Here is a 14,333-nt window from a genome sequence, read left to right as displayed (position 1 = left end):
AAATTCTAAGTTAATTATTATTTGCAAAAAAAAAAATGAGTTTGAACATCAAATATGTTGTCTTTGTAGTGCATTCAATTGAATATGGGTTGAAAATGATTTGCAAATCATTGTATTCCGTTTATATTTACATCTAACACAATTTCCCAACTCATATGGAAATGGGGTTTGTATAACAAGCTCTAAATGACATTTGATGCATCTGTTCCACAATAACTACATATCTACATGCTCTAGACATTGTAATAACAACCAAAAAAAATATAAAAGACATTTTAATTACTTGAATCTGATGAATCCAGTCCAATGAAACAAATAGATATTGTTCGAAGGAAACCTTGAGAGGTTGTGTGAGTTCATGGCCAGAAGGCGTGACTTATAAACAAGTGTACGATCCAATAGCCTTGTGAGACTGAACAATAGGACCCAATGACTATGTAAATGTGGTATAATATATATATATATATATATCAGTGACGTGCAGTCACTAGAGGCGGGGCCTCACCTGCCATCATGGAAAGAAAAAAAATGTAAAAAGAAAAAAATTTTATTAAATTGTTATATGTATGCAGTGATTATACAAAATTGCTGAATTTTCACATTTGCCGTTCAAATACTGAGAAGAGACGGTGCGGTGAACAGCAGCCAGTTGAGGCACGTCACTCAGTGCCTCAACATGGATTGCTGACTCGGCTAACTGCTGGCCTGCTGTGCAGTGAGACCGTATTGCTATATGAATTATATTATACATTTCCATAGTTTAGTTAGCTGAGGTATATAATGTACAGTGTATTTTGTCAACAACTGTATGTGTGTAACGTATTTCTTGTGCTGAGCGATCATAAAACGGCTGCAAAAGACGCACTGGCTGAGGCTCCAGTAGCCCCGCCTCCTGCACCCCCGCCGTAGAAATGTTATATCAACTAAAGCCCACACTTAACCTTTCCACGTGCAAGATAGAATCTATTTAAAAAAGTTATTTCATAAGAAGCCAAAAAGTGCAAAAACAATAATGTTCGTGTTGGAGGAGTTGTGAATGACTGCAGGGCCACAACATTAGGTAAACCTACAGACTGCAGGTGTATCTAATTCACAACTCCTCCAACACGAACATTATTGTTTTTGCACTTTTTGGCTTCTTATTAAATAACTTTTGTAACCTATTTTCATGGGCTTTCCTATTTGTGATGTTAAGTTCCTATTATGCGCTGTTATACAGTATATGCCTTGAGCTCTTATTTTGAAGGCGCCAAGTGCGGAAGTGATGACATGTTGTAGTGGAGCGGAGGTTTTTGAAAGAAGGTAAATAAAGTGGTCCTCGTTTAAACTGGAGCCTCCGTGTTTGTTATTTTGTAGTTTCATACAGTATAGGCGACATTTATAAACCCTCGGTTACACTTTTTTAAATAGATTCAATCTTGCACGTGGAAAGTTTAAGTGAGGGCTTTAGTTGATATAACACACCCGTCAGGGGGTTCATTAATCCAGCACAACAGCGGCGAATGGACTTAATTTATAAGTAAAGGTAAGACCATAATAACGTTTTTTTTATTAAATGTGCTTTTTTGTGTGCTACAGTTTGTATGTGTAAAGTTAATGTTAAGTTAAAGTACCAATGATTGTCACACACACACTAGGTGTAATGAAATTTGTCCTCTGCATTTGACCCATCCCTTGATCACCCCCTGGGAGGTGAGGGGAGCAGTGGGCAGCAGCGGCGCCGCGCCCTGGAATAATTTTTGGTGATTTAACCCCCAATTCCAACCCTTAATGCTGAGTGCCAAGCAGGGAAGAATGCTCGTATGAGCTTTTAAACATAACCCGTTAACTGCTGCCAATCAAATGGTGAATAAGATACTCTTTAGGGTTCATATGTTTGTAAATCTGACTGTGATGAAGTCAGTGCCTCACCAGCCATCAACCTCACCGCACGTCACGCACAGATTGTTTTTTAAGATGGTTAAAGGTAACGTTGTAATTTTACAACAAGGGGTGTTACGGGGTTAATCTTCCTTTAAAGCAGGTTTGGGGCTTTTGTTAACTGTGTAGGTCAGAGAGTTCGGCCATGGCATTCAGAGGACCTTTTTTTTTAAATGGATTTTCCCGGACTGCAGTTGCATTACCACTAAGTGTTTTCCCCTGAAAGAGGGCTTGACATGAGCCCGTGAACGTTCTCCTGAGTAAACAATGTCAAATATAGTGGGGTCATGCTTGCAAATTTGCATTTATTGACGGCGTCATTCATGTTAAGTACAGATTCGTCATGCACAGGTGACGGTTATAGTGACAGCATCATCTCTCAGTCAGAGGCTTTGACCTTTCGCTCACCGTTTGATGAGTCTTGACCCTGATTGCAGTTCCGACTCATACGTGACAAATGCTTTGGTGACTGCAAGGGAAGCAAGTCTGTGTTAAACACTGCTGATTGAGTTTGGCCGGCCCCCGGTCGTAAAGTACGTCAATTTAAGGAGGCGGTAATTACTCTGTTCGCCCGCGTTATTCCATAAAGTACGGCACGTTAAATGATGTCTTTTTCCGTCCTTTTTATAATTGTTCCTTGCCATATCCTCTCCTTCTCTGCAGGGTGGAGGCTATGCACCGCCGCCACACCACGCTGAGGGAGAAGGGGCGTCGCCAGGCAGTGCGAGGCCCAGCCTACATGTTCAACGAGCGCGGTTCGGCTCTCACTGCAGAAGAGGAACGCTTTATGGACGCCGCCGAGTATGGGAATATTCCTGTGGTGCGCAAAATGCTGGAGGAATCCAAAACCCTCAACTTTAACTGCGTGGACTACATGGGCCAGAATGCATTGCAACTCGCCGTTGGAAATGAGCATCTGGAGGTGACCGAGCTGCTGCTGAAGAAGGATGGGTTGGCGAGGATCGGAGACGGTCTGCTTTTGGCCATTTCCAAAGGGTACGTGCGCATCGTGGAAGCCATCCTCGGTCACCCTGCCTTCAGCGGCGGTCTGCGCCTGGCTTTGAGTCCTCTGGAGCAAGAGATGCGCGATGATGACTTCTACGCTTACGACGAGGACGGGACACGTTTCTCGCACGACGTCACGCCCATCATTCTGGCTGCTCACTGCCAGGAGTACGAGGTAGTCCACATTCTCTTGACCAAGGGCGCCCGCATAGAGAGACCGCACGACTACTTCTGCATGTGCTTAGAATGTGTGGAGAATCAGAAGAAGGACTCCTTTAGTCACTCGCGCTCCAGAATGAACGCATACAAAGGCCTGGCCAGTGCAGCTTACTTGTCACTCAGCAGTGAAGATCCCGTGTTGACGGCCCTGGAGCTCAGCAACGAGCTGGCCAGACTTGCCAACATTGAGACAGAGTTTAAGGTAATTTATGCTCAAATCCAACAATTATTATTCTTGTTCCATTGATGCCTTGAGGGAAAGTTAATCCCTCTTCATCTTTATGCAGATACTCACCTAAATGTACCCTATTTTCCGGACCATAGGGTGCACCGCCGATGAATGGTCTATTTTCAATCTTTTTTCATATAAAAGGCGCACTGGATTATAGGGTGCATTAAAGGACTCATATTATTATAGGGATGATGTTTGGGTAAGAAATTATCGAGTTCGAGCCTATTATCGAATCCTCTTATCGAACAGATTCCTTATCGATTCTCTTTTCGAATCCAGATAGGTTGTTGTATATGGAAAAAAAACACAATATTTGGTTTAACAAAAGCTCACTTTTATTTTATAAGAATAAAATAATATAAATAAATAAATATTGACTGTTACCCCCCTAAAAAAATAAAATAAATAAATATTGACTGTTGTTTTTTTAGAAAAACAAATATATACAGTAACACAAAAACAACCCGTCTCTGTGATCACTATAGGTGTATAAATAATAATATAGTGTTAAATCAGTGTGTGAATGGGTGAATGTGGAAATACTGTCAAAGCGCTTTGAGTACCTTGAAGGTAGAAAAGCGCTATACAAGTATAACCCATTTATCATTTATTTATTTATAAATAAAATCAGTCCCTTGGGCACAAAACTGAAAATAATACAGCTCTCCAAAGAGTGCACTTCTGCTGCTATTGGAACATACTAACTACACACACAGGCAGACAGCTAACAAACAATCCAAGACATCTAATAAAGTTCCAAAGCAGATTAATCCATTTAGGCTCTTTATTGTTTTTGATCTTGCTTTGTCTTTTCCTATATTTACTTTTGTCTTGCACTGGACCAGAGGTGGTCCCACTTTTTTTGCAGGCGAGCTACTTTTCAATTGATCAAGTCGTGGGGATCTACCTCATTCATATATATAATTTATATTTACTTATTTATGAAATATGTTTTTGTTAACAAGTTAAAGGTGTTTAATGATAATGCAAGCATGTTTAACACATATAGTTAATATTGTTAATACATTAAAGGTGTTTAATGATAATACAAGTATGTTTAATACATATAGTTAATATTGTTAACAAGTTAAAGGTGTTTAAAGATAATGCAAGTATGTTTAACACATATAGTTAATATTGTTAACAAGTTAAAGGTGGTTAAAAATAATACAAGCATGTTTAACACAAATAGTTAATATTGTTAACAACTTAAAGGTGGTTAAAGATAAAACAAGCATGTTTAACACATATAGTTAATATTGTTAACAACTTAAAGGTGTTTAAAGATAAAACAAGCATGTTTAACACATATAGTTAATATTGTTAACAACTTAAAGGTGGTTAAAGATAATACAAGCATGTTTAACACATATAGTTAATATTGTTAACAAGTTAAAGGTGGTTAAAGATAATACAAGCATGTTTAACACATATAGATTCCTTTCTTTCATGAAGACAAGAATATAAGTTGGTGTATTACCTGATTCTGATGACTTGCATTGATTGGAACCAGACAGTGGTGATGATAACGTCCGCATTTCCGAATGGAGGAGAAAAAAAGTCCTCCTTTCTGTCCAATACCACATGAAAGTGGTTGGTTTTTGGCATCTTATTTGTCCAGCTTCCGTACTCCTTTGTATACACTTTACAAGAAATACATTGTCGGCAAACTCCGTAGCTTGCTAGCTTGTGCACGCCAGCTTTCTGAGACTCTTATTTTGGTAGCGCAGGCAGGATGAAGCAGAGCTTTTATTGTGCAACTGTGCAGTCGGTCTTTGGAGTTTTGACGACAGGCACGGCGCCAGAGTCTGTTGAAATAAAGTGTTTCTCGCCTTCCTGTCGGTAATTTTAATGAGCTGGCAGCAGCCAGGGTCATCTCAGAAGACCCTCGGGTGCCGTGAATGTCAATCAAGTGACGAAAGTGACGTCATAGTGAAGATTTATGATCGCTCATTTTTAGGACTATTTTTTTAATGCATGGCTGGTGATCGACTGACACACCCTCCGAGATCGACCGGTAGATCACGATCGACGTAATGAGCACCCCTGCCCTAAGTATATTAAGTGGGATTTTTCAGAAAAACAAATATATACAGTAACACGAAAACAACCTGTCTCTGTGATCACTATAGGTGTATAAATAATAATATAGTGTTAAATAAAATCAGTCTCTTGGGCACAAAACTGAAAATAATACAGCTCTCCAAAAAGTGCACTTCTGCTGCTATTGGAACATACTAACTACACACACAGGCAGACAGCTAACAAACAATCCAAGACGTCTAATAAAGTTCCAAAGCACATTAATCCATATAGGCTCTTTATTGTTTTTGATCTTGCTTTGTCTTTTCCTATATTTACTTTTGCCTTGCACTGGACTGTTATTTTTTTTTTTTTTAAACTGAAATACACACAATTACAAATGTATAAGCTATGTGATTCAATTAACATACTGAAATGTAATACACAATATGTAAATATTAGCTTAACACAAATATACAGTACTATCATCAAACAAATACTTCTGAGTGTTGAAACTATTTCGATGGTGGAAATACACGATTGTCAGCCGTTTTAAGTCCTCAAATCATCCATTGAAACTGTGCACAAAAATCGTTTTTCAATAAACATCTTAGTTTTAAATTTAACCACTTTCCACCTTTAATTTTGAGTTACATAAACAAGTTAAACAGTTTACTTACATACTTATCTTTTCCAAGGCTTGTAAGAGCTAACATAACTTGTCTACTTCTCAATTGTCTCATGAACTGATCTGACTCGCCAACCCGGAAGTGCCTAAACTAATGGCGCGTAGTATTTTCATATCGCCACAAGGTGTCAGTAAGAGTCTACAATCAAATGGGCATAACATTGCCTATTTGGGATTCGTTCCCAGGGATTCGAATAAAGAACCAACTCTTTTTCTTTACTATAGTGGTCTCGATAACGGGTACCGGTTCTCAAAATGGGATTCGAGTCCGAGGACTCGGTTCTTTTCTTATCGAACAACCGGGAAAACCGGTTTCGAGCATCATCCCTATATTATTATACATTTTTTTCTAAATGTAAAAGACTTCCTTGTGGTCTACATCACTGATTTTCAACCACTGTGTGCCGTGAGATATTGTCTGGTGCGCCGTGGGAAATTACGCAACTTCACCTAATTGGTCCAAAAAATATTTTTTGCATATCAATAATCATAATAATGTGCCGTTGTCTAGTGCCTGTGCTGTGTAGAGCTTGGCAGGGTAACCATGTAATACTCCATATCAGTAGGTGGCAGCAGGTACTTCATTGCTTTGTAGAAGTCGGAACGCGTCGAGGATGGTTTGTTGTGATCCCAATATGCAGAGCACAGTGGGAGACTGTGTGCAGGTAAAAAAGGTATGTAACGCTTAAAGCAAAAATGAACAAAAGGCAAGTCCCGCTAGGAAAATGCATTGAAGCATAGGGATGGCTATGTAAAACTGAACTGGCTGCAAAGTCAACAAAAACAGAATGCTGGATGACAGCAAAAACTTACAGCGTGTGGAGCAAAGACGGCGTCCACAAAGCACTTCCGTACATGACATGACAATCAACAATGTCCCCACAAAGAAGGATAGCGTACGCACAACTTAAATAGTCTTGATTGCGAAAACAAAGCAGGTGCGGGCCATAGCACTCAAAGGAAGGCATGAAGCTGCTACAGGAGAACACCGACAAAACAGGAAGAGTCACCAAAATAACAGCGCAAGACAGGAACTAAAGCACTACACACAGGAAAAACAGCAAACTCAAAATAAGGCACGACAACCTGGTAGAGTTTCATTTTTTAACCTTTTCTGCTGGTGGTGTGCCTCCGTATTTTTTTAATGAAAAAAATGTGCCTTGGCTCAAAAAAGGTTGAAAAACATTGGTCTACATAACATGTAATGGTGGTTCTTGGGTCAAAATGTTGCATAGATGATGTTTTACACATCATCTTCAAGTCGCTTTCTGACAGTCGCTTAAGGATGCGCCGTTTTGTGGGCGGTCTTATTTACGTGGCTCACCTTCGACAGCGTCTTCTCCCCGTCATCTTTGTTGTAGCGGTGTAGCGTGCAAGGACGGGAGTGGAAGAAGTGTCAAAAGATGGAGCTAACTGTTTTAATGACATTCAGACTTTACTTCAATCAATAACGGAGCAGCATCTCCTCATCCGGAAACAACAACAAGGCCGGAAATGTGTCCCGTGAAAAACCGTCCGACCGGAACTCTCTAATAACTATAGTTCCTTGGGTGAATAATGTAAACTTAAACTAGTGCTTTCATGGCGAGTTTACTGACGGATATAAGTAAGAACTTTACTCTACTTTTTATTAGAAATGGCAACAGGGGAGGATGAATGTCCCATAACAAGAAGATAGAGAAAAAGAAGAAGCTTATCGACTACAAAGGCAGACACGCGCAATTTTTCTGAATTTATGCAGATCCCAAATACAGATCAGCAGTTACCAGAAGGTAAGAAAAGTTGCATAATATTGCGAAGCAAAACGCCAGATAATATGTCTTACCTTATATACACACCATAATAATACTCCTATGTTTAATGCGCTGACAATCCATCAAGCGGTGCGGCTTCATAGCTTACCAAAGTCGTACTAAAACATTTTGATAGATTTTTGAGCGCCGTGTGTAATGTTCTATATCAGGGGTGTCAAACTCAAATACAGAGTGGGCCAAAATTTAAAACTGAACAAAGCCGCGGGCCAAGGTTGAACAAATGAACCTTTTAATAGGGACCCAAACAAGTTTTGCATTGAATATTGAACAAGCAAGGCTTATATAACTTTATAGTGACATGCAAAATCCAGTTTCAAATAATAATAATAATTAAAAAATATCAAATACTATTTAAATAAACATTTAATGCCTCTTTTCTGTTTGCAGCATTCTGAGGTAATTATCAACATTAACTTTTTTCACAGGCTAATACATTTGAAAATAAAATAACAATGAATAAACCAACCATTCAGGACTTTAAACTGCTCAGTTTGCAACACACTGATTTAATCTGATGTGCCCAAGCCAGATACCTGCCATCTTTCCTTGGATGCTAGTTCATTCATGTCGGGGCTCAGGCTTTGAGCTGAGGCAACCTTCATTATCGAACAAAGGGGTTCATCAGTCATTATATCTCGTAATCCACCCAGACCACAGTCTTGGGGGCGTGCCTTAAAGGCACTGCCTTTAACGTCCTCTACGAGCTGTCGTCACGTCCGCTTTTCATCCATTCTAACAACTTGCCGGCCCAGTCACAAGATATGTGCGGCTTCTGTAAACACACACACACGTGAATGCAATGCATACTTGATCAACAGCGATACAGGTTACACTGAGGGTGGCCGTATAAACAACTTTAACACTGTTAGAAATATACGCCACACTGTGAATCCACACCAAACAAGAATGACAAACACATTTCGGGAGAACATCCGCACCGTAACACAACATAAACACAACACAACAAATACCCAGAACCCTTTGCAGCATTAATTCTTCCGGGACGATACAAAATGCGTAATGTAATCGAGCTAATATCATTAGCATTAGTGCATATGCTAACATAATAACGGCGTGGCAAAGTTGGTAGAGTGGCCGTGCCAGCAATCGGAGGGTTGCTGGTTACTGGGGTTCAATCCCCACCTTCTACCATCTTAGTCACGCCCGTTGTGTCCTTGGGCAAGACACTTCACCCTTGCTCCTGATGGCTGCTGGTTAGCGCCTTGCATGGCAGCTCCCGCCATCAGTGTGTGAATGTGTGTGTGAATGGGTGAATGTGGAAATACTGTCAAAGCGCTTTGAGTACCTTGAAGGTAGAAAAGCGCTATACAAGTATAACCCATTTATTTATTTATTTATGTTAGTATTATTAACTTAAAATATCATTCTTTTTGTATTGTTCCAGTTTTGTGAATTCACCAAAACTTCACCGGGAAGTAACTGGCTGAGTCTGTTTAGCTGATTGGCGAGCTAGCTTCTGCAGCTCCATGACAATGACTTCTGTTTTGTTTGATTAGCCGTTTTACTGCTGTGTTAGAAAAAAAAAACGAAATATTTAAGGCTTATTGTCCGGTGCGGCTAGTATTTGTAAAAATATTTTTTTCTTTCAAAATTTGGTGGGTGCGGCTTAAATACCGGTGCGCTATGTAGCCCAGAAAATACGGTAATTTTATAAATAAATAAACAAACAATGAAAATAAAATGGGCTCTTAATCTGTGTTAGCAAACATTGTAATCCAATAAAAAAACATCTTGGAGTGCAATTTTTCCCCAGTTGCAAAGACTGGGTCAGATGTTTTCCTGCCAACAAATTTGGCATATCGGCTCGTTTTTTCCATATTGATAGACTGATCTTGCTCATAAATAAAGTTGATTTGATTTGATTTGATTTGGTTTGAAACCGGAATATTCCCACCATGGGACAGTTGGCTTTGTAATCATCTGTTTTCTTCCTAATTTGTGTTACCGTCCTAATTTGCTTCTCACCAGCGAGTCGTGACGAGCGAGTCTCTGTCGCTAACAGTCCGGTCTCCATTCACAGTGACAAAGATTTAATTAATTAAATTCTGCTGCTGAACGATCGCGCACAGGTGCTGAGAGCGATGCAAAGAGTGAAACCTTGTGTATCCTGTTTGAAAGCGAGGGACAAAGAAAACAATTACCCTTAGTTGTCAACAAGCATGATGGTTCCAGGTGGTTGCTTTGTTAGGTGCAGTTAAAACAATAAAAAAAGATGTCAAAAATAAACAGTGCAACATAGAAAAACTGTGTAAGCTATTAGGACAGTTTTTATATCCTAATGGCCTTCGGGTAAAAACTGTTTTTAACTTCGTCCTGCTCTTGTGTGACTGAAGTCTCTTAACTGATGGTTGAACAAGTGCTGACCAGGGTTCAATACATTTACTTATTGATAATTGGCCCAGGTGGAGAGATCAGAACACATTACATTTCCCACAGGACTGCAATGTAATTGTGGCTTTTCTCCGTACTATATTACATTTGACTTTGAGTGTGTGCCTTTTAACAGCGCAGGCCTGGGCAATTATTTTGACTCGCAAAAAATGTGTCTGGGGGCCAGTACATCTATTTTTGTGACCACTAATACAAAACCTCACAATAATGTCTGATTGAATGCTAAAAACGTTATGACAGACCGCCTTAAAAAACGTAATGGAATTTTAAATTTTTCTATGAACGATAAAATACTGAATATTGGCCAAATTTGAACGTCACACCCCCTTTTCGATCGACACATTTTACAATCAAGTAAAACGCAACAAAAATACAACCAACAGTGAAATATGAACGCAAAGGGTACAAAATAATCCCACCTACAATCTGATATGTCTGATATATCATTAAGCTTTAGAACTTTGTTGTGAAAATCTCCTTCCGCGTCTGTGGAATCGCTTCCCGCCCACACTGCTTGGTGCCTCGTCTGAGCTGCTGTGACGTAGATTACCATAGTAAGTAATTAGATGACCATAGTAACTAATTAGATTACCATAGTAACTGGTATATCATCCATAAGCGCAGATTCCAACCATTGAAATACTTAGTATAGTTGAAGACTTCCGGTCATTAGAAAACATCACTGCACATCATAATGGCAGCTACACTTTCCATCTTAAACATCTAAAAAAATTATTTGGGAATGTTCGGCGGGCCAGATTGAAAAGCTTAACGGGCCGCATGTGGCCCCCGGGCCTTAATTTGCCCAGATCTGGGTTAGCATGTATTAAAACACGCAAAGCTGACCTACTAAAAGTTTGCGAAATGGATTGTGTCTAAGTGAGCAGAATAAGGCGTGCAATCCATTGTGGTCTCAGTCTTGAAAAATTTCAATCAATCAATCAATGTTTATATATATATAGCCCTAAATCACAAGTGTCTCAAAGGGCCGCACAAGCCACAACGACATCCTCGGTTCAGAGCCCACATAAGGGCAAGGAAAAACTCACAACCCAGTGGGATGTCAATGTGAATGACTATGAGAAACCTTGGAGAGGACCGCAGATGTGGGTGACCCCCCCACCCCTCTCCCCCTCTAGGGGAGACCGGATGCAATGGACGTCGAGTGGGTCTAGCATAATATTGTGAAAGTCCAGTCCATAGTGGATCTAACATAATAGTGAGAGTCCAGTCCATAGTGGATCTAACATAATATTGTGAAAGTCCAGTCCATAGTGGATCTAACATAATAGTGTAAGAGTCCAGTCCATAGTGGATCTAACATAATAGTGAGAGACCAGTCCATAGTGGATCTAACATAATAGTGTGAGAGTCCAGTCCATAGTGGATCTAACATAATAGTGTGAGAGTCCAGTCCATAGTGAATCTAACATAATATTGTGAAAGTCCAGTCCATAGTGGATCTAACATAATAGTGTAAGAGTCCAGTCCATAGTGGATCTAACATAATAGTGAGAGACCAGTCCATAGTGGATCTAACATAATAGTGAGAGTCCAGTCTATAGTGGATCTAACATAATAGTGAAAGTCCAGTCCATTGTGGATCTAACATAACAGTGAAAGTCCAGTCCATAGTGGATCTAACATAATAGTGAGATTCCAGTCCATAGTGGATCTAACATAATAGTGAAAGTCCAGTCCATAGTGGATCTAACATAATTGTGAGATTCCAGTCCATAGTGGATCTAACATGATAGTGAGAGAGTCCAGTCCATAGTGGATCAAACATAATAGTGAGAGTCCAGTCCATAGTGGATCTAACATGATAGTGAGACTCCAGTCCATAGTGGATCTAACATAATAGTGAGAGCCCAGTCCATAGTGGATCTAACATAATAGTGTGAGAGTCCAGTCCATAGTGGATCTAACATAATAGTGAGAGTCCAGTCCATAGTGGATCTAACATGATAGTGAGAGTCCAGTCCATAGTGGATCTAACATAATAGTGAGAGTCCAGTCCATAGTGGATCTAACATAATAGTGAGAGTCCAGTCCATAGTGGATCTAACATAGTAGTGTGAGAGTCCAGTCCAAAGTGGATCTAACATAATAGTGAGAGTCCAGTCCATAGTGGATCTAACATAATAGTGTGAGAATCCAGTCCATAGTGGATCTAACATAATAGTGAGAGTCCAGTCCATAGTGGATCTAACATAATAGTGTGAGAGTCCAGTCCATAGTGGGGCCAGCAGGAGACCATCCCGAGCGGAGACGGGTCAGCAGTGCAGAGATGTCCCCAACCGATGCACAGGCGAGCGGTCCACCCCGGGTCCCGACTCCCGACATATATGCTTATCATCAAAATTCCCACAACACTGGGAGGAAAAGATGCAAATATTTAGCACACACAATGGGATTTATCAACACTATCGCCGTTTTGCGAGCATTATTTCGCATTTTGTTTAGCGCGTGTCAGAAGGACGTGCAAACTGACAGTTCCGCACATGGCTGCACGATCAGTGCACAGACGATGGACGGACGAGAATCCTTCGTCCTACATGTGTGTCAACATTTTGAACGGTCAGAAATAAAAAAATATTAGACATACTGCCAATTCAGCAACATCATTTTATAATTTTATAGCTGCTAGAGGACTTAAGGGGCTGATTGAAACAAATTCAATTGATACATTTGGTGTCCTTAAGTATATTTTAATGAAATTCCTTTTTTTTGGACTTGAAGTTTGGACACACCTTCTCATTTAATGTGTTTTCTTTATTTTCATGACTATTTACATTGTAGATTGTCACTGAATGCATCACAACTATGAATGAACACATGTGGAGTTATGTACTAAACAAAAAAAAGTGAACTAACTGAAAACATGTTTTATGTTCTAGTTTCTTCAAAATAGCCACCCTTTGCTCTGATTACTGCTTTGCACACTCTTGGCATTCTCTCCATGAGCTTCAAAAGGTAGTCACCTGAAAGGGTTTTCACTTCACAGGTGTCATAGTTTTGATGCCTTCAGGGACAATCTAAAATGGAAATAGTCATGAAAATAAAGAAAACGCATTGAAATGAGAAGGTGTGTCCAAACTTTTGGCCTGTACTGTATATTAATAAAAATATTATTATATGAAATAAAACTTCTTGAAGTCTGCAGCCTCTCTTCAATGACCGCACCTTCACTGGTAAAACCCCCCCCAAAACAATTGGTTTCAATGTAGATGCACTGCACGGCTGCTTCTAAAATGTCCATAAAAAGTGGTAGATGTCTCCCGCATGTTTGAAAGCATAGCAAAACATGATAACTGTTGCACTAAATGAGTGTCTCCATGGTGATGCCCTGTATAGTAGACGCAAAATCCTCATTTAAATAATTGCACACGCAGTTTGACTAAATCGCACGCAACACGCCCACTAAATTAGTTTGCACACGCTGTTTAGCGCATACTTGCCAACCCTCCCGAATTTTCCGGGAGACTCCCGAAATTCAGCGCCTCTCCCGAAAACCTCCCGGAAGAAATTTTCTCCCAAAAATCTCCCGGAATTCAGCCGGAGCTGGAGGCCACGCCCCCTCCAGCTCCATGCGGACCTGAGTCCAGTGTGCGCACACAAGGAGACGAAACAGAAGAACGAGACCATAGTCGAAGAGCGCAGGGGAGACACTTCTCCAGGGCCGATGTATGCTCGGGGCAACACCCTTCACCTTCCACAGCGGACGACTTTAGGGTGAATGATGAGTCCAGCGATTAGTTGCAAATCTTGCTTAATTGATTGCTTGCACACAGCCAATCCAACACAAAACCAACTAGTCCCTCCCCGCACTCACACTACCCCGCTCCCTCTCTTCTCTCGCCCACACGCTCACTGACGTCACTCACCTCACATGCTGTCACCTATTAAAGGGCCACACACACACACACATATTCTACTCTCATAACACACAGTACAGTTAGTAGAACAACTGTGTTTTCATTACTGTGTATTTGATAGGTGTCATTGCCCTGGAATTGTA

The 14,333-nt window shown here is 40.3% G+C and overlaps 1 protein-coding gene across 1 annotated transcript in view; it reads left to right on the top strand.

Moving 5' to 3' along the window:
* trpc7b (transient receptor potential cation channel, subfamily C, member 7b) overlaps positions 1-14,333 on the top strand; it is a 210,705-nt gene that overhangs the window by 24,383 nt on the left and 171,989 nt on the right. Inside the window, exon 2 of the mRNA XM_061930380.2 lies at positions 2,584-3,346. Within this exon, the coding sequence (XP_061786364.2) occupies positions 2,584-3,346 (763 nt within the window). The remainder of the gene's footprint in view (positions 1-2,583; positions 3,347-14,333) is intronic.

The sequence above is a fragment of the Nerophis lumbriciformis genome, linkage group LG36 (genome assembly GCF_033978685.3).
Source record: "Nerophis lumbriciformis linkage group LG36, RoL_Nlum_v2.1, whole genome shotgun sequence".
NCBI classification, from domain to species: domain Eukaryota; kingdom Metazoa; phylum Chordata; class Actinopteri; order Syngnathiformes; family Syngnathidae; genus Nerophis; species Nerophis lumbriciformis.
This window is presented reverse-complemented; position numbering and strand designations above follow the sequence as displayed.